This window comes from Caenorhabditis briggsae, assembly GCF_000004555.2.
Source record: "Caenorhabditis briggsae complete genome, chrV, whole genome shotgun sequence".
NCBI lineage: Eukaryota > Metazoa > Nematoda > Chromadorea > Rhabditida > Rhabditidae > Caenorhabditis > Caenorhabditis briggsae.
This window is the reverse complement of record NC_013488.2, coordinates 4,556,738-4,580,378: the sequence shown is the minus strand read 5'-3', so window position 1 is coordinate 4,580,378 and position 23,641 is coordinate 4,556,738. Positions and strand designations below refer to the sequence as shown.

Genomic DNA, 23,641 nt, shown 5'->3' with positions numbered 1-23,641 from the left:
GTCTCGGAAACTGTAAATCAGGTGAGCTATGTGCTTGGGCTTTGAGATTGAGCGTAGAGCTGTAGAGTTGAACTAATGATGGCCGACATATCGTAGGAGCACGGTATCACATGACAATGTGAAAAGTGTAAACATCGAAAAGTTTCGAAATTTCCAAACTGACGAGAATTCCTGGGAAAATATGCTTTCCGGAAAATGAAAACTTTAAAACTTCTAGAAATAATGAAACTAAAAAAGAGTACTGTATTTTTGAAAGCGCATGACAAAAACCTTGTTTTGTGTTTGTTCGAAAATCTTCTGTGAATCTCGAATTTTTTTGAATATAAGCCCACTTTTGAATATGCCGCGTCGCTACCAGCTGAGCTACGATGGCACAAGTTGTGCGGCCGATCGATTTCATATATGAGCTGTACACCTTCACGGCACAAAATACACCGGAATTCCCAAAAAGAACTATTCAGTCTCGTCTATTTTAAAAATTTCTTAATTTTTAAAATGGTTTCATTCACTAAAAAATGCAAAGAAAACAATCTCATAAACCCAGGGTTTCTTTAAAATTCTCCACAAGATTATCATCCATTTTGCAAGCACATCCACAAAACAGTTTCTCTTTTGCCATCACGGGAAACACCAAACTATCGGAATTTGGCATTATGAGCACTTGAACACTGGGAAGTGCTCTGAAAATTTATATCTAGTTGCACTTTTTTCTTTTGGCTTACCCGTGGGTTGCCAGTTTCTGGCTCAATTCGTAATCTGTATGATCGAGAAATTTCCAGAATTTGATTGGTTCTTTAGTCTTGATGTAGAAGGATATTGTTCCTGCTTTCAGGATTTTCTTGTTAACAAATACCTGGAATATGGAATTTTTTTAATTTCTGGGGGATCCTAAAATCCAAAAGGGTCTAACTTACCTTGATAACTTTCCTAGCGTCCTCAATTGATATTTCCTCTAAACTCAGTCTTAAAATATTCACATGTAAAAATGGGTTGATTGGTAGATCATTAAAATGATTGAACGTAATTGATCTAGATTTTTTCCATTGGTCCAGATCAATCATCAATTCAAAAATTATTAGAGGGCAATGCCCATCAATAAGAACATCTTTGACATCCAGAAACTCCAAAAAATCAACAACTAAGATCCCAACAGGATAAGTTGGACTCCCTTGAAGATGAAAAAGTTCAGTTCTAATCGTAATCCTCTGTTTGGTCTGTTTCAATTGTTCAGTGAGATCCACAATTGCTCCTTGATCAATTTCCAACCTCTCAATTTTTAAATTTGGGATCTTCACAGCTTTTATAAACCTGTAAGGGAGTTCTTGGGTACTATACGACCGGAAGACGAAATTCTTGGGAAGTGAACAAATGAAGATGAAGTTGGGAAGTACGGTAGCTTTGATGACGAAGGATGGACGTGGAATTTGGTATTATCCACTAGGAGTTTGTCAGATCGAGAGACACGACGGAGGGATTGTCTAAAATGTTTTTTTCATTTCTTCTAGAAAAGGGGTATCACGATACCTAGATCGATAGTCGAGGAACTTCACAATCACAATTTTCATCTCATTAGGGGTGGTTTGCCAAGTGACAGGTTCATCCGGATGGCGAAATTGAACAAAAAGATGTGGTTGGACAGCTGGAACCTCATCAGATTTGGGAGTTACGTTTTCTTGAAATTCTTCAACATCTTCCAAACTCAAAGCGTCCAGACTTCCTACTGAACCTCTAAAAACCCTCGTAGACATTTTCGGACCCTGGAATATCTGAATGTTGGGATATTTTTTTGAAAAAAAAACAAGAGTTTAAAATTCACAAGATCTTCAAAAAATTCCCAACCCTTTTATTCAGTTTTCAGGTCACTTTTAGGTGGGCGTGGCTCAACCGGTTCACTGATGAATACCTATTATTTTGAATGGGGTTCCCGCGCACTTTTATTGTTTCAAAGAATGTATTGATGGCTTGGGGGCAAATGATGTTCTGTGAAAGAAAGAAGGACGCATTCTTGAGAAATCATTTTTTCCGTCTAAACAAATTTCATACATGAAACAAACATTTTGAAGAAGTGGTACATGAAAAAAAAACCACTGCGAAAACAACGAAAAAGACGAAAAGATGGATAACCAATAAAAAAAACGGTTCGGCCCCCAAATTGCAAGCGGTATGTCCGGGGTATCAGGTTCCTGTGAATAAAAATAGAAGAAAATCAACAAGAAGTATGAAAATAACGATTTATTATAAGCAAAGTTAGAAAAAAACAAAATTAAAGCTTAGAATTTAAGCAAACTCACTTAAAATCCTTAGAAGAGTCTCTAGAAAACTACGAGCCAGAGCAAAAGCTCGCAATCACTCCAAACTAATTCAAAGTGTGCGCGCGCGGAGGCGGGATAGCGGAGTGTCGTTGCGTGGGTAGAAGGAACCTTTTGAAGGGGTTGGAGGGTAGCAGGGGTAACTGCACCGGGCAACTCTCCAAAGAACTTATGTCAAGACTTCCGATTCAAAGATAAGGAGAATCCATAAAGTCGTCAGCAAGATGTGCTCCTAGCCGACAGACGGATCCTGTTAACATGTGCGGTGCAGCCTTAACCACAAGAACCAAATCATCCGGAAAATCATTGGCTAGTTTAAATGTTTGAAACCGAATACTCGGATAATTGTCCTCACTGAAAATTTAACTTATAGTATCTTCAAAATTTAGTCTTAAAACTCACTTAGCGTTGGTTAACTTGGGTTTAAGGTCGTCGTCATTTTCCAGCAAGACTTCCTCAATGTTCATAGAAGTTTCGATGTAAATTTGAAAAAAGGTAGAGTCGTACTTGAAGACTTTTTTGTGGATGAATGTCTGAAAAAGCATAGTTGCAAACGGGCCGGCCCGGGCAGATGGCAGGCAGATAATTTGTATCCAAAACGAGATATACAGACAGTTTTGGTACCAAACGATAGATCTCGACAGGGCCCATCACGTCTATATCATTTCAGCCGGATTCCGGTTCATTGACATGCAGCGGGTCGGGCTAGAATGACAAATTTGGCCAAAATAGGGTTTTTCGCCATTCTATCCCGGCCCGCGGCATGTTAATGGACCGGAATCAAACTGAAATGATATAGACGTTTTGAGCCCTGTCGAGATCTATCATGTGGTACCAAAACTGTCTGAATATCTCGTTTCGGAGACAAGTTATCTGCCTGCTCGTCATCTGCCCGTCAGAGCCTCATTCACCCACACACCCACACACACCCACACACACCCACACACACCCACACACACCCACACACACACCCACACACACACACACACACACACCCACACACACACCCACACACACACCCACACACACACCCACACACACACCCACACACACACACACCCACACACACCCACACACACCCACACACACCCACACACACCCACACACACCCACACACACCCACACACACCCACACACACCCACACACACCCACACACACACACCCCAAAAATTCAAAAAATCACCTCAATCAGCATTTTCGCGTCTTTCGAATCAAACTCCTTCATTGCCAGCCTTAACGAGTTGCAATGTAAAAAATGCGTCAGTTTCAGAATGTTCCAATGCGGAAAGCAGATTCCTGTTGCATTTTTCCATTGAGCCATTTTCCCCAATTTTTCCATCATTTCAGAATCACAGATTCCGTCGAAAACGAACTTCTTACAATTAGTTCCCAAATGACCCAAGAATTCTATTACCGAACGGTCCACTGCATGATCGCCTCCTTGAAAATGCACCATCTCAATGTTCATTTTCGTCTTGTTGTCTTCGCTCAATTTTTCCAGAAACAATGGCAAAATCTTGTATTCAATTCCAAATTTAAGAACTTTCACATTCGGAATTCTTGTGAATTTATAAACACATGACATACTTGTAGTCTTTGGAAGTGCATGAAAATAATAGGCCCTTGGATGTTTAACTCTGATAACAACGCTGATCTCATCATCACGTGTATTGACAACGAATATTGATTTTATGATAATTTGGCATTTATCGACCAGCTCCTTATCAGAAACTGAACACTGGCGAAGGCAAAACCTGAAAATATTTTTTTTTGAAGAGAAAATCCTGGAAACAAGACCTTGACTCGAAATCTAAAAGATTCACAATCTTCACTTTAAATTTTTCTGGAATTTCTTGCCAAATTGGTAGAGCCTTATAAATTTGTTGGGACATTTTGGGTGCTGAAAACTTGGAAATTGTAAAAAAAAGAAAAAAAGGAAAAAGAAAAAGAAAAAGAAAGGGAGACTGGCAAAGTCATGTAAAATGACAAATTATCTTTGGAGATAAAGAAAAGAAAGTTTGCTCTATCGAGAAGAAAGAAAATAAATGTGTTGAAGGGATTCAAAAAATGTTTTCCAAGGATGGTTAGAAAAAAGATATCACAAAAAGATATATCGAAATTTTTTAGATTTTTGAAATTTTTCGGATTTCCGATGTTTTTGGCGTTTTCTCAATTCTCATAGTTAGTTTTTTTTTTTTTAATTTTGTGATTTTGACAAATTTTGCGGTTTCCGAAACTTTCGAATTCGCTGAAATTTGGGGATTTTTTGAATTTCTGATTTCTTTTTATGATTTTGGAAACATAGATTTCGAAAAATTGGGATATTCGAAGTTTGCGGTATTTCTGAAATTTTGGGTGTTTTGAAGTTATGAAAAGTTTTTGAAATTGAACTTTGGGATTTGCTAAAATTTGTGGGTTTTTGAAACTTTGGAATTTCTGAAAGTTATTGAGTTAAAATTTTTGGGTATTTTGAAATTTTTGGGATTTTCGAAATTATGTGATTTCGGAAAATTTGAAACTGAAATGTTGGGATTATTGAATTTTTTGTGGTATTTAAATTTTGAACAACTTATTTCTGTGAATTTTTTGAAATTTTGAGATTTTTTAAATTATGTGATTTCGGAAAACTTTGAATTTTGAAAAATTTTGGGGTTTTTATGATCTTGAGAAATTTTGCATTTTTGAATTTCTGTGAATTTTCAAAGTTTTGTAATTTTCAACATCCTTGCGTTTTTCGAATTTTCTGATTTTGGATAATTTTGCATTTCGAAATATTGGGATTTTTGCCTTTTTTCTGGTTACAAACTACATATCTCATCAAGATGAAATTTTGCAAAAACAAACTGTTAAATTTCTGATCTATTTTCAGAGTATTGAAAATGTGCTAGATCTCTGGTCATAATTCTTCACCGGAGTATAAACTTCCTTTTTTTATTTTTAAATTTCCTGTGATTCATTAATAACAACAACAAACATGCAACCCGGGTAGTAATACGACTACAAATGATTTTCACGATGAGAAAAATAAAAAAATTGGTGAGAGAAATTAGTGATCTTTGTGAGTTCAGAATATTCAAAAGAATATCAAATCTTAGTCACTATTCTGAGAACCACCCATGCACTAATAAAACAAACCTTGGTTCCGTGTCCCTCGGCATAAAACACACTTTCTCTGCGCCCTCTCCCGACACGCACTGTCTCCCCTTCTCACTATTTCTCATGCACTCTGATTCTCCATTTCTGACGAATCTCTAATCTTATTGTACTACCTCACAGCCCCCCCCCCCCAGGCAGCCAAATTCATCATTTTTATACTTTTCTTTCGTTTGAATTCAATTTTTTCGAAATTCAGAATGGCAGAATCATCCCCAGAATATTGTCCAGCTTCTACCTCAACTTCTGGTGGAGAATCGTCTCCAGAATCTTCAGAATCTCATCGGAAAATTGAAAACTGTCAAGTTTGCGGCCAAAAAGCGCATGGTCTTCACTTCGGAGCAATTACCTGCAGAGCATGTGCAGCATTTTTTAGGTAGGTCAAATTTCAAAAATTTGAAGCAGTTTTCGATTTTTTTGAACATTTTCAGAAGAGTAGCAGCGGGTGCGAATTTTGTAATTAAATGTCGAAAAGGAGGTGGAAAATGTGAGATCGTATCAAATGGAAGGTCGTGTTGCAAAAAGTGTCGGCTGAAAAAATGCAAAGAGATGGGTATGAATATTGAAAGTGAGTTTTTTTGTTGTTGTTGGAAATACGCTCTATTGATAATTTTTTGATTTAGTAAAAATATATATTAATTTTGACAGATTTCGAAAATCTAAAAATTATACATTTTTCAATTGAAATCCTGTATTTAGTTTTTTAGAGAAAAACAAATCCCGAAATTTGAAAATCAAAAATTTTCCAAAGTCAGAAAATTTCGAAAATCCCATCAAAAATTCCGAAAATTTAAATAATCCCAGAATTTCGAAAATCCCGAAAATTTTCAGAAATCCCAAAATTTCAAAAATTCCAAAGGTTCAAAATTTATAATTCTCCGAAATCCTAAAATTATGGAAATCCCGAAATGGGCATAAAAAAGTGAATGAAGTTCCAAACTTAGCCTGGAAATTAGAGTGTTCCCCATTTTTTTTTCAGATTTCCAATACGATCGTGATCCACTCAGCACGTCTAAACAAATCACACCTTCAATGGCCATGTATCTTGGAAGACCAGAATTCATCATTCTTTGTGACCCGGAAACCGCCAGAAACTCCATAACCACAAAAATCGATCTCACTGAAATTATAGATAAAGCCACAAAGATTTTGATGTCTGACATCAAGATACCAAGATCTTCAGGTCAAAATCGTCTTCGTAAACTTTCCACCGCGTCGAATATCGAGAGATTTTCTGTGAGCGCTGACGACGATTTTCATGAAGTTACAGCGATTGGGCTCAAAGAAACGATGAGCTTTTGGGAGCACGACATACTTACCGTAGCCAAATGGTTGACACATTTTGATGAGTTTCAGGACTTGAAACCAGATTTGAAGGTATACAGTTTTGCCTGGTTTATTTAAATTTCAAGTTCTGATTTTCTATTTTTCCAGCTGACATTTCTGAAGACTATATGGTCCGTGTGGAATCGTTTGGAAAAACTTGGGAGGACAACGATGTTTTTAAAATCTAAAACTGCACCATCATGGGATGAAACACCAATTTTTCAAGCGAACGACGTTAGAATAAACCTGAAAGATTTGAAATTGGATATAGAATGGTTGTCAAATTATAGTGTGGAACAAATAGCCTAGTAAGTTTCTATTCAGGCTGGAACTTCTAATTTTGTATTTTTCCAGCTACATTGAAGGTGTTGGTGACTGGTCCTCTTTTCATTCCATCCAACCAATGCTAGAATTGGATCCTACAGAAGTGGAAATAAATTATATGCTCGCACAGATCTCATTCTCCTTTGCCACTCGCGACCTGCAAGGAGAGCTATCAGAAATCGCTGAAAAATTCCTCCAATTGATTGCCGACGATCTTCACAATTATTATACGAGAGAATTGAGTGTATCCAGATACTCGGATCGTGTTTTGAAAATGATGAAAATCAATAATTTAGTAATGAAGAATATGTTCGAGAGAAAGGAGAAATTGGCAATTGCGAGAACGTTTGATATTTTTCATGTGGAGTTTTCGGACCCTGAAATGTTTAAAGACATGTTTTGAAATGAAAGAACAATTCGAAGATCTTATATTTGTGGTTCAGAATAAATATTTTTTCTGTGTTTGTAGAATTTTTGAAATTGGAAATGGGAAACATGCATTTAAAAATCAGAGGTTGGAAGTTGAAACTTCATTAGCCCAATCCAATTCTTATTAATTTAGGCAAGGCGATGCTAATACAAACTTGAAGATTGACAAAAATAGAGAATTTGAAGATTTTGCCAGGTTCATAGAATTCACTGGAAACTTTTCCGTTGCTCACATCAGCCTTCAAAACCTCAAATGATCCACGACATTTTTAGAACTTATATTTTTCAAATAAAAATGTTTGTACTTTTTTCCGATCAATTGAAATGTGTCCTATGTCTTACTTATCGGCATAGACCACAATTTCTCTGCGATTCTCGCTATTTTCTCTCTATCAACTTTTCTCTTTGTATTTCTCCTTCTCTAAGTCATGTGTTGAACGATCTTTCCCATTCAAAACTATATTTTTCACAAAAGTTTTAACTATGGATGCCTCGACTTCTGAAAATTGCACAGAAATTCTCTCCGACCCAACATCTCCGGTTTTTTGTCAAGTCTGTGGTCTAAAAGCCCATGGTATTCATTTTGGAGCAACAACATGTCGAGCGTGTGCAGCATTTTTCAGGTAGGTCAAATGTTATGGTAGGTCAATACTGTAGGTTTTAAGAGTTGTATGGTAGGTCAATTGAGTAGATTGATAACAGGGCAATTTTAATTTGATGTTTCGAATTTTGAACATTTTCAGACGGGTGGCAGCAGGCGCAAATTTTATCATAAAATGTCGGAAGGGAGATGGAAAATGTGAAATCCTCTCATACGGAAGATCATGTTGTAAAAAGTGCCGGCTGAAAAAATGCAAAGAGATTGGGATGGATATTAAAAGTGAGTCACTTTAAAACGAGCCCTACCGCAAAACGCAATTTTCAGACTTCCAATTCAATCGTGACACTATCAACACATCCAAAAACTATACTCCATCTATAGCCATGTTTGTGGGAAGACCCGAATTTTTGCTTTTCTGTGATCCGCAAAATTCTTCAAATATCACATACGTTGATTTATCCGATCTTTTGATGAAAGCAAGAAAAATTCTGAGAACTTGCCCAAAGTTAGCTGGGCGCAATCGGTTAAGTAAATTGTCCAGTTTTATGAATTTGACTGGACTTCGAGAATCTCAACAATCGTCATTCACCTTGATTCCAAGTTTCGGATATCAAGAATCGTTCAGTCTTTGGGAGCATGATCTACTTCTTGTGACCAGGTGGTTGACCTATTTCGATGAGTTTCGGAATCTTCAACCAATGATTAAGGTGAGTACCAATAAAACCGTAAACACTAACAGAATGGCTTCTTAACTTTCAATTTTGATCCAATTTATCTCGGTTCCTGCAAAAGATATCAAAAGTTTGTACACTGATAAAATATTGGTTATATTATGATAAACAATTTATTTGTTGCCAAGTTTTTGATATCTTTTACAGGAATCTTTACGGTATCTGACTTTCACGTCTTGTCTATTATATGTAGGTTCATTTAACTTTCTGTAATTTCCCAGATAAAAATCTTGAAATACATCTGGCATATCTGGAACCGACTGGAAAAACTTGTCCGAACTGCCATATTTTTGAAGAATCAAACAAATTCGAAACTAAACTACGTTCTGCTTACCTATGACTGTATTGTGGATTTTAAAAATTTCAAAGTTGACCTACAATGGATGACAAAATATAATTTGGAGCAAATATCTTAGTGAGTTTTTTGAAACGAAAATTTGAATGAGAATCCATCATTTTTAGCTTCATAGAAGGTGTGGGAGACGTTGACATGTTTTCCACCATCCAACCAATTTTGGATTTGGACCCGACGGATATTGAATTCAATTATATGCTGGCTCAAGTTTCATTCTCCTTCGCCGCAAAACGATTGGGTGGAGAATATGCTGAAGTTGCTGAAAAATTACTGAAAATTCTGGCTGATGATTTACATGAGTATTACACGGAAATCGGTCTGCTACGATATTCGGAACGAGTTGTGAAAATGATGAAAGTCAATAATTCGCTAATTGGTGTGATGAGGAAAAGAAAGGAGAAATTGGAAATTGCTAGAACATTTAACATTTTTAGTCCTATATTTTCAGAACCTGAAATGTTCGAGGAGATTATGTGATAATTTAAAAATTATGAAAAAAGTTTTTTTTTGTTTTATGACAAGAGCATTTGCCAGAATCACGAAAATAAACCTGAAATTCAAAAATTGTATTCTCAGAGTTCTAATTCCAAAAAAAATCTCCTAAGAAAAAGAAAACAAAAACACAATGGAATAATATAAAAGGTCTCAAAAGAAATATGATATGCTTTCTTGACAAAGCCGAAATTTGAGAATATTTTAAAAAATGCTCACCTTTTTTTTCGAATTTCAAAACTTCTAAATCTCAGAATTTCAAAATTTCAGAATTTTAGAATTTCAAAATTTCAGGATTTTAGAATTTCAGAATTTCAGAATTTCAGAATTTCAGAACTTCAGAATTTCAGGATTTTAGAATTTCAGAATTTCAGAATTTCAGAATTTCAGAATTTCAGAATTTCAGAATTTCAGAATTTCAGAATTTCAGAATTTCAGAATTTCAGAATTTCAGAATTTCAGAATTTCAGAATTTCAGAATTTCAGAATTTCAGAATTTCAGAATTTCAGAATTTCAGAATTTCAGAATTTCAGAATTTCAGAATTTCAGAATTTCAGAATTTCAGAATTTCAGAATTTTAGAATCTTAGAATTTCAGAATTTTAGAATCTTAGAATTTCAGAATTTCAGATTTTCAGAACTTCAGAAGTTCGGAATTTCAGAATTTCAGAATTTCAGAATTTCAGAATTTCAGAATTTCAGAATTTCAGAATCTTAGAATCTTAGAATCTTAGAATTTCAGAATCCCAAAATCGAAGAATCTCATAATCCCAAAATTGCAGAATCTCAGAATCTCAGAATCTCAGAATATCAGAATCTCAGAATCTCAGAATCTCAGAATCTCAGAATCTCAGAATCTCAGAATTTCAGAATCCCAAAATCGAAGAATCTCATAATCCCAAAATTGCAGAATCTCAGAATCTCAGAATCTCAGAATCTCAGAATCTCAGAATCTCAGAATCTCAGAATCTCAGAATCTCAGAATCTCAGAATCTCAGAATCTCAGAATCTCAGAACCTCAGAATCTCACAATCTCACAATCTCACAATCTCAGAATCTCAAAATCTCAGAATCTCAGAATCTCACAATCTCACAATCAATCTCTTTTCCCGTGTTTCTTGGTATCAACATCAATCATCTCGCATGAATTATTTGGTCTCTCTCTCTCTCTCTCTTCTTTCTTCTCCAATAACATTTTCTGTCTCTATTTGCCCTATTCTCTTCCTCTGCGTCTCTCCAAAAGACACACTCTCTTCCTCCAACTTTCGCATCCTGCGTATTCTTGAAAACTTGGTCTCTCTCTCCATACACCTGCCCTCCAGGTTCTATTTTTTTTCTATTTTATTGTCATCATTTTATTTCATTTGTATTTAGAAAATGACCGTTTCCGATTGCGAAATATGCGGACAAACCGCTCACGGAAATCACTTTGGTGTACTCAGCTGTCGCGCCTGTGCCGCGTTTTTCAGGTGAAGAATTAGGAATTTGTTGGAATTTGCATCATTTTTGAACGAAAAAAAAAGTTTCAGAAGAGCCACACTGAATCCCAAGAAGAAGTTGAATTTGAATTGTATTCATGGACAGAATCTGGAAATTCATAGAAATGGATTTTTCTCGTGTAAAAAGTGTCGGATGAAGAAGTGTCTGGAGAGGGGCATGGATGCGTCTAGTGAGTTTTTTTTATTTGGAATATTCAAAATTCACAGACAAATTATGTGTTTCCTGAACTTGATTAATTTTCAAAATACGTTTTGGGTCATGAAAAAGTCAGAAAAAGTGAAATTATAAAATTAAGTGATCGCTTTTTAAATTTTTTTTTTGAACTGATGAAGAGGAACTGATGAAGTAAAATAATTGGGCTCAATATTTACGTATGGGGTTGGCTTCTACGGTAGTTTATACAAAATATTTTTTATAACAATATTTCAAAGTCAAATCTGAAATTCCGATCTTTCAGAATTCCAACTCGATCGTGACATGATATCCACCGCTATGGTTCCTGTCAAAGTTCCCCTAATGATTCCCCAATCGCTTGCAACATTCCTAGGACGTCCAAATTTTTTGATCTACTGTAACGCTCAAGACCCAACATCTCCGGGGCCAGCCAAGAATGTTGTCGACTGCAATCATTTGTTAGATCGAGCCACTGAAATTCTGAAAAACGGAAGCTGGAAACCATTCAGTCCGCAAATGAATAGCCTGGAACAAATGTCCGCTGCTTTTGAAAATATGAAAATTTCGAAATCCTCGGAACTCCAATTGATCACTCATATGAACAAAGACCATACACTTCTGATTTGGGAGCAAGAAATGTTGAACACCGCCGAGTGGCTAACCAATTTCAGTGAATTCAACTCGTTACCGATTACAGTTCAGGTATTCGAAAACTGTTTTGAAAACTGGATTTCTTAATTTCTCGTTCAGATGGAAGTGGTCAAATCGATATGGCAAACTTACGGAAGGTTCGAGAAACTAGCAAAAACTGCCGAGTTTCGGAGGAAAAAATTGTTCAAGAGTGATAATTTATTTGTGGTTGGAGACGAGGCCTGTCTGGATTCAGAGAATACTGTAGTGGATGTTTCATGGTTCACCAACTACTCATATGAGCAAGTTTCATAGTAAGTTGTTTTGAAGCAAAAAAGCGAAAAAAGCAAAAAAACCAGTTATTAAAAGGGCACTTGTAATGGAAGGTCCCTGCTCTACTCTGGAAAAAGCCGTACAAGTATAGTTTCTGTATTCATTCTATTGGAAGCCTACCCTTTATGTGCAGTATAGTCTCAAGTATCTTGGTTCCTATCAGAGATATCAAAAAGTAGTCAACTGATAAAATATTTATCTTAATATCCAGACACACTATATCAGTAGACATATTTTTGATTTCTCTCTAGGAACCGAGGTAATGGAGCTCAAAGTTCATGTATAAGGAGAACTTTTATTAGTGCAAATACGATCGTTTCTTTTAACTAAGAGTTCTAGCTAGTATTGCAACTCCAAATTTCTTATTTGCAGCTTCTATAAATCCTCAATTTCAGCTTCATGGATTGCTTCCATAACGAAGCGTTTCGTCAAATCGCCAAAGAGTTTGAAACCCTTAACCCAACAACCACCGAGCTAAACTTCATGCTCCTTCAAGTTTGTCTCCAGGAAGCTGGCAAAAAACTCCAAGGTGACGTCACCAAAATGACCGATTACCTTCAAGACCTGATCTCAAATCAACTACACAATTACTATATAATTGTACGAAACATGCCAAACTACTCAGCGAGGCTGACCAAGATGATGAAGGTGTGCAATCTGATGAGACACGATTTGCGGCGACAAGCCGAAAAGTCAAAATTGGCAATGACTTTTGATGTTTTTAATATTACGTTTTCTCATCCTGAGATCATGGGTAACTGTGGATGAGTTGTAAATCAACATTAAAAAACCAATTACGAGTCCAAATAAAAATATTTATGTACATTGAAGATCACAGGTCACAAAAGATTAAAATAAAAGACAAAAGAGAATTAATGCCTTTTAGTGAGTATCGCGTTGAACTTTCTTGGGAAGACCCCCACCTTCTCAGTCTTATCTATGGATGGTGGACCTTCGGAAGACGGGGAGACCTTATACCGGTTGAACATGTTTGAAATAAAAAGGAACAACTCCATCCTAGCCAAACCTTCCCCTAGACATTGCCGCTTTCCGATTGAGAATGGACACAGTTCCTCGACCTTCTTTAGCTTTCCATCCTCATCTATGAACCGGTCTGGATTGAATTTGTACGGATCCGGAAACGTTTCCTCGTCCAGCATGACAGTACTAATCTGAGCAATCACTCCAGTACCCTTTTTGATTGGGTACCCATTGATTACAGTATCCTTCGTGGTGGCATGGAACAAATTGATTGGGACAATATTTGCACATCGTTGGGATTCATTGATAACTGCGTTCATGTAAGAAAGCTCATTTTTATCCGACATCGCCACCAATCTATCACCTCCAACCACTCGATCCAATTCCTCTTGCATTTTTTCCTGAACCCCTGGGGTATTCATAATGTAACAAATGATCCAATTGAGAGTAGTATTCGTTGTAGACAATCCGGCAAACCATAAATCTAGGCAAGTATTCATCAATTGCTTGTTGGAGAAAAGCTCAAACTCTCCAGCAGCTTCCTGCTTTCTCTGTTCCTTGAGATAGGCTTCAGCATAATCCAAGTTTTCTTCAGAATCGAAGTCAATTTTTTGACGATGGTTTTCGATTTGGGTGTTGAAGAATGTATGGAAATTTGCCTTCCATTCGCCGAGCCTGAAATTCGTTAAGACTAGTTTTGAAAACCAAGAAGGGTGACTTACAAATCATCCAGAGATTTTCCGGGAAGCCACTGACCAATTTTCGGAGCAAAAACTTGTACATGCACCTTGAAAGTGGTGAACGCCTTTTCTTGATATTCCATAAGATCCCTGAGTTTTTCGAACTCTTCTTGCTTCTCACCATCAAACCGATATCCGAAAACAATTTGGTTTATGACACTAGCAACAGCATTATTGACCACAGCTGGCACATCTTGCTCCTCTCCAAGATGTTCGTCGAACTTGCGGAAGGCTTCTTCAACTTCAATTAGAATTTTTTGTTGCATTAGGTCTTTTCCAAGTCCGAAGTCACGGAAGTTTGTAAGTGTGAATCGCCGGTGAGTGCTCCAGAGATGCCCATTGGTTTCGACTATTCCATAGGTGCCTCCACGGAACTTCTCATTGAACGGTTGTGGGTATTTGTCCTTATAGGTGTCACCATCACGAATGAACGTCTCCTTGATCTTGTCATAAGTACCAATCATGACGTATGGGGTGGTACCTGAATAGATATCTTTATATACAGGGTGGCTGAAAAGTATTGAGACACTTGTTATGATGGCTCTTGGCACCGTGCCAAGTCGTATTTTCGAAAAGTTTCGTATTATTTCGAAAATAGGGAGCGTATATAAGCCGACATTAGAGCCATTTCCCATCACTTTATCTCTTCACGAAGTTATGCGAGCTTCTCCTCATCGCCAAACCATTGCCAAGCTGTTCAACGACGGCATCTCCACCGGTGACATCGCTCGAAGACTTCTTCTTCCGAGAGCAACTGTCTATCGAGTTGTGCAACAATTGAAAGATCGAGGACATGTGTTGGAGCTTAAGAAAAGCGGAAGACCTCGTACTGTCAACACTCGCCGGACTCGTGGCATCATCAAGAAGAGAATCACAAGAAATGATGCGGTCAGCATGAACCAAATGGCTTCATCGCTCGGAATCTCAAGACAATCGGTTCAATCCATTGTGAAAAAGGACTTGGGTCTGAACAGTTATCGGCTCCTTCGTGGCCAATACCTCACAGAACAGTCCAAGAAGAATCGGCTCGAAAAAGCGAAAAAGTTGCTCGACGCACTCAAGGTGCGCCGCCTCTCTGAAGCCATTTGGACTGATGAGAAAATTTTTACGGTTGAGCCGCTTCCGAACCGACAGAATGCTCGGCAATTGTTGTCAAAGGACGAAGCAAAGTCCCCAAAACGTCGTCTGGCCTACAAGAGACTTTTTCCAAAGTCAGTGATGGTGTGGGCTGGATTGACGTCGGAAGGTAAAGTCCCATTGGTTTTCATTGATAGAAATGTGAAAATCAACTCGGATGTGTACCAAAAGTTGGTGTTGATGGATGTTTTACGTCCGTGGGTCACTAGCCACTTTGGCCAGCAACCCTTCATTCTTCAACAAGATTGGGCCCCGTCCCATGGCTCGAAATCCACGAAAGCTGTTCTCGACGCTCATTTCCCTGGCTACTGGGGCAAGGACATGTGGCCCGCTTCCTCGCCCGATCTGAATCCACTCGACTTTTCCGTTTGGGGATATTTGGAGGAAAAGGTGATGGCTCGATCGCACCCAAATGTGGATTCACTGAAGGCCGCTTTGCTCAAAGCATGGGATGATCTTGACGATGACTACCTCCGGCGCACCGTCGCTACTGTTCCAGTTCGTTTGAAGGCGTGCATCAAGGCCGAAGGCTCAAACTTCGAATATCTCCTCTGATATCTTTTCTATTACTATCATTTGTTGAAAAAATAAATCTGGTTCTTTTGTTGAAACTCCATTTTTGAAAATACAACAAAAAACAAGTGTCTCAATACTTTTCAGCCACCCTGTATACATATGGGACATCCTTTAACTCACCCAACCAGAACGTATAAATATCGCCATATTTTTTGGTCCATCTTCTAAAACACTCATACCCTGGCTTCTCCATCACCAATCCTAGCATATTTCCGATAAGTGGAATCGGAATAGGACCGGGTGGAAGGTTTCTCCGTTTCCAATAGAGTTCATGGAACAGATAGGCAACTAGGCCAGTGAACAATAGGAATAAGATCATGAGGATTCTGAAATTTTGAGTTTCTTTCGGAATTTGAGATTCGAGAAGATTGAAAAGGATATCTTGTAACAACAAAAGAAAAGTAGAACATCGTTAAGAAAACTAACATAAATCGCTGAAAACGCGCGCCTTTTTATCTAAAAATCCCCATTCTATAGTTTATGCCGAAACAAAGTTTATGACTGGGCGAGAGGTTAGAGAAAACGAGACACAAGCGACGGGAAGAGACCACAAAGAGAAAATGCAGTCATAGATCAGTTGACCAATTTCACAACCCCCGGAGAAAAGAGAAAAAATAAGGTGGTGTATGTTTGGTCTGTTTGATTGGAAAGAGGTTAGATGACAAACAACACAGAGGGAACTAGAGACTAGTTGATAACTTTTTTGTGTATTGAAGCTTGTATCAGACTGTGCTTGAGCATTTAACGGTGGACCTACAAGTTCAACACCTGGAGAATTTTTTTTTTCAATTAAAATACAGTGCGCGTCATAAGTATAGCACTCCCTCAGAAAATGAGTTTCCAGAGTTCCTGTAACATATAGGAAAAATGTATTCACACCATTCGAACAAGCGTCTAATAGAACCCAGATCTGAAAATTTTGTTTCAATTTGTTGCGTTCGGTCCGATCTAGGACCTAAACATCGTAAATGTACCGCGTCAAAAGTATAGCGCGTTTTGGGGTTTTGGCCCCGTAATCACCATTCTTCGTTATAAGAACTATTTCTTGTGCTGGATATCCGATTCTTAGCACATTTTCATACTTTTGGGAAAGTATCAAACATCTGACTTATGTGGATCATGGATAAATCAGCGTTTCAGTCATCAAAACTTCCATCACCGCCCACATGGCTAAAATTGTTGATTTCATGCTGGAAAACAGCTTGAATGACATTTTTCATTGTGTTTATGATTATAAAAACACTTTTGACCCATCCCTTCTATCTACAGTGTCTGAATCGAGGCCTTGTTCCAAACTCCACCTCGGCAGCCATCACATTCGTCAGCTTCCGACGCCGGGAAAATTTTTTTTCCGCGGCTTTCAACACTCTGGGAACACTATGCTAGATCCCCTCAGATTTTTCAATCCATTAACCTCTTAACATAAGAAATTTTTCATCACATTTTTAAGTATGTATGGAATGATTAAACTTAAAAAATAACTTTATTTTTGCTCATCATAGTAATATTAAAATGGTGTGTCTTCTTGGCGAACTCTATTGATAACCAGTGCCTTCAGTTTAGGATTTCCATTATCATACATCAAATTATGAATATCCAATGCAATATGCATGTAGTACTCTGTGTAGGGAATTCGGAAGTACCAAGCCTTTTTGATGTTCGGAACGGTACGGTACGGTTCTCCAATGAGCTCATTGAGGGATTCATCGATAGTAGAGGTCAGAAATGATATTCGGAACTTTTGAAAAATTGGTTTCCCGAGGAGGTTCTGAAATAAAAACGATTTTTAGCTTCCGGGACCAAAATATATTTTTTTAATTATCTAACAACTCACAGTTTTTAAGTAAACCACATCTTCCGTGGATAAACACTCCACCAACACATCCAAATTGACAAAGTGAAGGATTCTGATTTTTTGAATGGGCGTAGTTATGATCAGATAGTTGCCAATCAGTTGTTCCGCATTTCTCCACTGCTTTGTCTCAGATATTCGATCGACTTCGAACCTCACTTTTACAATGTTTTCGAATTTCAGATTTACTTGTTTCGAAGGATACAAAATTTCTAGAATCTTCAATGAGCGTGGGTCAATGTGTGGTAGAATCGCCATCACCTCATTCTGATACTTGCAGCTTATCGCGAACCTTTTGATCTTGAGAGGCGTAGATCTTTTTCTCAGAATCTTTCCAAACGCGACAGAAAACTTTTCACTATACCAGCCCAAATAATCCTTGCTTCCGAGATGATAGATTGAAAAGCAGTGATAAACAAGTCGGAGTTCTTCCAAACACGCCTTCATATTCTTCAGAATTGTCTCTGCATCTTTTAATGATTGAGCTCGTGCGTCTAGCTTTTTGAAATAATGATTGTTAACACATCCTCCAGTTTTGACGGGAAGATATTTGATTTCCTTGTAAGCCCCACTCGTAAGTTCAATTAATGTACTATGATGATGTTTGTCCAGACAAATCGTATATGACTTCACATGTGGGTCAGATTTCAGTTCATCAATGCAGTTACGGATTCCAGAAGACACTTTTCGAAGTTTCAGTCTGAAAAAAAAATCATGTTGAGCTCCAGCAAACATGTTTGAAGCTCCAGAAAACCTACACATCAAAGCAGTCAAGTTCTTCTAGTATTAACTTCATAGCCAACGGATTTACCAGAATTTTCCGAGCTTCGGTTTTGCTTGCCATTGTTTCGCTTACTGTTCTCTCCACTTGGGCCGATTTTCGGTGGATAGAATGATCCTGAAAGGATTATTAACAGATTCTCAGACAGAAAAAAATCATACATGAAAAAAGAGAATAAGTTTATCTCTATTTGCTTCTCGTTTGAACTTTGGGTCTAATATCTCCATCCAATTCTCGTAGTGACACTTTGCAAAAACTATTTGTATGACGACGAACATTTTGGAAAATGTGAGGAGCTGAAAATTATAGATTAAAGGAGAGGGACAAGAAAAAAATATTTACCTCATTGAAACTGTGGATATTCTCTTCAGTTACTGTATTGAACCGTAAGAATACAGATATTCGATATATATTCTCCAATTTTTTGAAACATATTAAATCTCGACAATCTACGAGGTCACCAAATGAAAAATCCGCGCATTTAAGAAATTTCGGATCCAGATACCGTATCATCGAAATACTTTGTGATACACTTGCAAACAATGTCGAAAGAGTTTTGGTCCACAAAAGTGAAGATCTAGACTTCAAAGCGTTTTCAATACTAGCAGAAATTCGATTGGCATTGGTATCGGAAATAGGTTCATCAAAGTTTCCCATTGTCCGAGATGACAATGATGCCTGGAATATGTTTAGAACCGACTCTTGGTTCTTGATAATCATTGCCAAGTCATCGCAAAAGACATCCACACAATTTTTGTCCACTGCCAAATACATTTTTTCAGAAATCACTGATGTAGCCTCTCCAAAACTTTCATAGGCTATTCGAATGTGATGGGTCCCCTCTGCTGACGGGCAGAGCAAAAACAAATAGATGTTTCTGTTGGAGAACGTGAAAATAATTTGGGAGATATTATTTCTTTGTCGGTCCGTTAACCATTGATATGCGTGGGACATTTTGCTGGGGGTGATCAGTGTGAATAAAATAAAATAAAAAGTACCGGAAAAATCGATTTTGCTACGTTTATAACTACATTATCAGCCAGCAAATGATGAGTAACAAAAATTTGATAAGACACGCTGACTTCCATTTCAAAACATCAATTAGCGTCAAACATATCAGGATGTGAAAATTCGATTTTCAACACATTAAACGTTCTAGCCAGCTGATTCCTTTCGGCTCGACCTCTCATATCCGCTTCGATCCCTTTATTGATTTTCAGCATCTTCGCTAATCGAACCGAGTAGTAAGGTTGTTTTTTCTTGTTCACATAATAGTCATGGAGGTGATCCGCTTGAGTTTGCATTAGCTTTTCGCAAGCTTCCAAAACTTTCCCTTGACATTTGTTGCCTGCATGGTATAAGGAGATTTGAAGCAGCATGTAATTGAGCTCAATGTTGGTTGGAGCAAGTTCAACAAGGTCTTGAACACATTGCTGGCAATATTGTTCGAGTTGAGGTGAGATGTAGCTGGAAACTTTGAAATACTGGTACCGGAAAATATTTTGGGATTCCACTGTCAAAATTTATTTAAAAACCTCCAGGGCCCATGGTCAAAATGCATGCCGCACTCCAAAAGTAACAATTCGTTTTTCAAAATCTGAAAAACCCACAATTCCAACTGCTCCATTGTATAATTAGTGCACCAGGTCAAATCGAACTCAAAACTTCCAAAATCCAAACATGTATCATCGCCAAGCATATACACTTTATCAGCCAACACATGCTTTCTCCGATAGTCAGCAGTTTCTGCGAGTTTTTCCAAACGAGTCCACCCTATCCAAGCGGCTTTAACTATTTCAAGCTGAAATTTGACTGGAAGTTATATAACTTCACTCTAAATTACCTTGATATAATTTTTCAGCTTGTTGAACTCGGGAAAACTAGCAAACCACTCAACTGCTCTTAAAAATGATTGCTCCCAAATGAAAATCGATTCGTCCTTTCCCATTTTTCTAATCTTTAACATTCGTTCATCTGGCGCTTTCAGCCTCATATCATCTAAAGTTAGAGCCAATTTCTCTAGACTGTTTTGATATTGAAATGGTCTAAAATTGTTGTTTGGCTGCTGAAAACTAATAAGAATTGATCCAGATGAACTTAAAATCTAATGAAATGCCTTACTCTCTGAAAAACGTTTGCAGCTGTATCCACTAGATACGTCATATCTATAAAAGTCTTGTTGATTGCTATTTTTGCTGGTTCGCAGCACAAAATAAATGCAGGTCTACCAAGAAATGTCGCCAAAGATTCTGGCACTTTTTTCATAGAACTTGATATCAGATCTCGATTCGTTTGGAATCCTGAAACCTTTGAAGTTGGAAGAAAGAGGTTCAGCACTGACTACTAGAATCCATTCCAACTTTATAGCACTTTTGTAGTCTGCATGGTTTGCATGGGTACCTGAAAGTTTAGAATGGTTTTCTATATCAGCTGGAGAGGTATAACTAACTTTCCATTGACAAAAATCGCACAACTTCCATCTGTTTCACATGGTTTTTTGTCTTTTTTCCAACTTTCCGCCCGTCTAAAAAATGAAGCGCACGCTCGACAACTCATCACTCCAAAATGTCTGCCAGTGGTATGCAAACCACAGATTTCACATGGTCCAGAAAGGAATAATGGGGCAGGCATAATAAAATTTTAAATGATGAATTTAGAATCTAAAAATTCCAAAAAAAAAACAGAAATGATGTTACAAAGGCTGTTGGAGAAAAAAAATTATATGATAAGAACAGCAACTCCGATCAAAAAGAGCAAGAGCAAAAATTGTTTCAATGATCAATGATAATTTATTTTCAAGTTATTTTCAAGACGCCTCAAACATATCAGGATGAGAAAATTCGATTTTCAACACATTAAACGTTATAGCCAGCTGATTCCTCTCCGCTCGATCCCTCATATCCGCTTCAATCCCTTATTAATTTTCATCATCTTCGCCAATCTCGCCGAGTAGTTTGGTTGCTTCATCTTGTTCACATAATAGTCGTGGAGGTGATCCGCTTGGGTTTGCATTAGCTTCTCACACGCTTCCAGAACTTTTCCTTGACACTTTTTGCCAGCATGGTATAAGGAGACTTGGAGGAGCATGTAGTTGACTTCAATGCTGGTTGGAGCAAGGTTCACAAGATTCTGAACACAACCTTGACAGTTTTGTTCGACTGCTGGGGACATGTAACTGAAAATAGATCAATGAGGTCATGGATATCGTATTACTCCACATGTGTACACAATTTTACTTTTCTCCCGACAAAGATATCAAAAGATGGTCAACGGACAAAGTTCTCACCGTAACCATCATCTTTTTCAGGTACAAAATGTTTTATGCCTTTTACAGGAACCTTGAAACCCAACGTCAACCACAATGTAATCTACTGCTACAATATCTAGCTTAAAACTCACAATTCCAACTGCTCCAGTGTATAATTTGTGCACCATGTCAGATCAATCTCATAATTCTCAAAATCCAAACACGTATCATTTCCCAGCATATAAACAGTATTCGAGAATATTCGACGTCGTTGATACTCTGCCGTCTCTGTCAGTTTCTCAAGACGTGTCCAGCAAATCCAAGAGGCTTTCATGATTTCTAGCTGAAATTATTTTTCTAGAAAGCAACACTAGATTATAAATGTGGGCTACCTTTATGAAATCCTCCAACTCGTTGAACTCTGGAAAGTTTGCGAACCACTCTACCGCTCTTAAAAAGGCTTGCTCCCAGACGAAAATCGACTCATCTTTTCCAATTTTCGTCATTTGTGTGATTCTCTTGTCTGGCTGCTTTAACCTCATATCATCTAGAGTTACCGATAGCTTTTCTAGACTATTATGATATTGATAAGGTCTGCCGTTCATTGTGGGCTCCTAAAAATTATGGTATAGTTCAAAATCATTCGCTGAAAATCTCACCTGATGAAACATCTTATTAGCGATATCCACCAAATGTTGTACATCTATAAACGTCTTAATGTGAGATGCTCTATCCGGCTCACAACACAAAATGAACATTGGTCTTCCTAGAAACGTGGATAGGCTTTGTGAGGGTCCAATAAAAAGAGCCACCCGTTTTATGAACTTGTTTGAGCATGAGATCAAATCACGGTTGCTTTGAAATTCTGTAAAAAATGATGGATTTGAAAAGTGGAGACAATGAAGGACACTTACTACTAGCATCCATACCAACATCAAGACATCGTTGGAGTCGACACTTTTTACATTGAAATCTAAAAAAATTGGATTTTATTGTCGAATTTATTTTCAGGTTATCATGACCTAATTTTGTGTATAATCTAGGTCATGACCTAATTTTTGAGTTTTCTAGGTCATGACCTAATTTTTTTGGAATTATCAGGTCATGACCTGGATTTAGATGTTTCTAGGTCATGACCTGATTTTCTCGGATTTCTAGTTCATGACCTAATTTTTGGATTTTGTAGGGAATGAACAAATTTTTCCATATTCTAGGTCATACCTTATTCTTGGATTTTTTTTGGGCATCACCTACCTTATTGATTTTTTCAGGTCATGACGTAATTTTCGGATTTTTCTAGCTCGTGAACTAATTTTTTGGATATTCTAGGTCATGACTAAAAATACTGAACTTTTGTAATTGCTACCTTTGTAATTGCTACCTGGTCAGTTGTCAAGATAGGCGTTTGAAAACTAGTTATTCAGAACAAGCAGGTCAATACGGACATGAATTTGTGAAAAATTTCAAAAAAAAACATGTTTTTAACTTCAACAGTTTTTCTCAAAATTCGCACATTTTTCTATGAATTAGAAATCTCAAACTTACTTCCCATCCGCAAAAATCGGACAATTTCCTTTTGGGCATTCTGTCCTTTGCCGATCCCAGCCAGCCGCTCGTCTGAAAAACGCTGCACACGCCCGACAACTCATCACTCCAAAATGTCGTCCAGTCGTCTGCTGTCCACAAATTTCACATGGTCCTGACAAAAATAATGGCGCGGGCATTTTCTGAAAAGAAATGATTTTTCAAACATTTTGCGGCAGTTAGAAAAAATATTGAGAAAAAGGAGAAGGTGCAAAAATTCTTGAAGAAGAAGAAGAAGACGGAGGTGGTGAAAGAAAAAGAGCAAAAAGAGCACATGCTCACTCAATGACGTTTTGGCTCGAAAGTATAAAGCGAAAAAGCAAGCGCTATATGTTCATTAAATTATCGTTTACAGAGGAACATTTTATTTTGAAAATCAATATTT

General features: G+C 37.5%; 9 protein-coding genes across 9 annotated transcripts; 3 read left to right on the top strand and 6 right to left on the bottom strand.

Moving 5' to 3' along the window:
• Positions 1 to 532: 532 nt before the first annotated feature.
• CBG01231 lies at positions 533 to 1,748 on the bottom strand (the record flags this gene model as incomplete). Its single annotated transcript, XM_045236950.1, has 5 exons — positions 533 to 680; positions 723 to 853; positions 915 to 1,268; positions 1,331 to 1,478; positions 1,525 to 1,748. 5 exons carry the CDS (start codon positions 1,746 to 1,748, stop codon positions 533 to 535), a joined length of 1,005 nt encoding a protein of 334 aa, XP_045091781.1.
• A 749-nt stretch (positions 1,749 to 2,497) lies between these two features.
• On the bottom strand, positions 2,498 to 4,202 carry CBG01232 (the record flags this gene model as incomplete). The annotated part of the gene is made up of 4 exons (XM_002635952.1): positions 2,498 to 2,663; positions 2,712 to 2,842; positions 3,494 to 4,064; positions 4,108 to 4,202. The coding sequence occupies 4 exons, from the start codon at positions 4,200 to 4,202 to the stop codon at positions 2,498 to 2,500; spliced, it is 963 nt and encodes a 320-aa protein (XP_002635998.1).
• Positions 4,203 to 5,663: 1,461 nt separating this feature from the next.
• Positions 5,664 to 7,516, top strand: Cbr-nhr-275 (the record flags this gene model as incomplete). Its single annotated transcript, XM_002635953.1, has 5 exons — positions 5,664 to 5,839; positions 5,895 to 6,031; positions 6,443 to 6,840; positions 6,898 to 7,097; positions 7,144 to 7,516. 5 exons carry the CDS (start codon positions 5,664 to 5,666, stop codon positions 7,514 to 7,516), a joined length of 1,284 nt encoding a protein of 427 aa, XP_002635999.1.
• Positions 7,517 to 8,025: 509 nt separating this feature from the next.
• CBG01234 lies at positions 8,026 to 10,868 on the top strand (the record flags this gene model as incomplete). The annotated part of the gene is made up of 7 exons (XM_002635954.1): positions 8,026 to 8,165; positions 8,286 to 8,422; positions 8,468 to 8,850; positions 9,096 to 9,289; positions 9,337 to 9,605; positions 9,678 to 9,702; positions 10,592 to 10,868. The coding sequence occupies 7 exons, from the start codon at positions 8,026 to 8,028 to the stop codon at positions 10,866 to 10,868; spliced, it is 1,425 nt and encodes a 474-aa protein (XP_002636000.1).
• A 230-nt stretch (positions 10,869 to 11,098) lies between these two features.
• Positions 11,099 to 13,126, top strand: Cbr-nhr-182 (the record flags this gene model as incomplete). Its single annotated transcript, XM_002635955.1, has 5 exons — positions 11,099 to 11,190; positions 11,251 to 11,390; positions 11,679 to 12,097; positions 12,146 to 12,339; positions 12,754 to 13,126. 5 exons carry the CDS (start codon positions 11,099 to 11,101, stop codon positions 13,124 to 13,126), a joined length of 1,218 nt encoding a protein of 405 aa, XP_002636001.1.
• Positions 13,127 to 13,230: 104 nt separating this feature from the next.
• Positions 13,231 to 14,543, bottom strand: Cbr-cyp-33C4 (the record flags this gene model as incomplete). Its single annotated transcript, XM_002635956.1, has 2 exons — positions 13,231 to 14,014; positions 14,062 to 14,543. 2 exons carry the CDS (start codon positions 14,541 to 14,543, stop codon positions 13,231 to 13,233), a joined length of 1,266 nt encoding a protein of 421 aa, XP_002636002.1.
• A 1,319-nt stretch (positions 14,544 to 15,862) lies between these two features.
• On the bottom strand, positions 15,863 to 19,379 carry CBG01238 (the record flags this gene model as incomplete). The annotated part of the gene is made up of 6 exons (XM_002635957.1): positions 15,863 to 16,118; positions 17,373 to 17,560; positions 17,627 to 18,344; positions 18,403 to 18,542; positions 18,587 to 18,721; positions 18,768 to 19,379. 6 exons carry the CDS (start codon positions 19,377 to 19,379, stop codon positions 15,863 to 15,865), a joined length of 2,049 nt encoding a protein of 682 aa, XP_002636003.1.
• Positions 19,380 to 19,522: 143 nt separating this feature from the next.
• On the bottom strand, positions 19,523 to 21,056 carry CBG01239 (the record flags this gene model as incomplete). Its single annotated transcript, XM_045236949.1, has 6 exons — positions 19,523 to 19,892; positions 20,036 to 20,226; positions 20,269 to 20,490; positions 20,547 to 20,725; positions 20,770 to 20,825; positions 20,875 to 21,056. 6 exons carry the CDS (start codon positions 21,054 to 21,056, stop codon positions 19,523 to 19,525), a joined length of 1,200 nt encoding a protein of 399 aa, XP_045091782.1.
• A 264-nt stretch (positions 21,057 to 21,320) lies between these two features.
• Positions 21,321 to 23,396, bottom strand: Cbr-nhr-134 (the record flags this gene model as incomplete). The annotated part of the gene is made up of 6 exons (XM_002635959.1): positions 21,321 to 21,600; positions 21,825 to 22,015; positions 22,065 to 22,286; positions 22,332 to 22,537; positions 22,587 to 22,645; positions 23,218 to 23,396. 6 exons carry the CDS (start codon positions 23,394 to 23,396, stop codon positions 21,321 to 21,323), a joined length of 1,137 nt encoding a protein of 378 aa, XP_002636005.1.
• Positions 23,397 to 23,641: the final 245 nt, after the last annotated feature.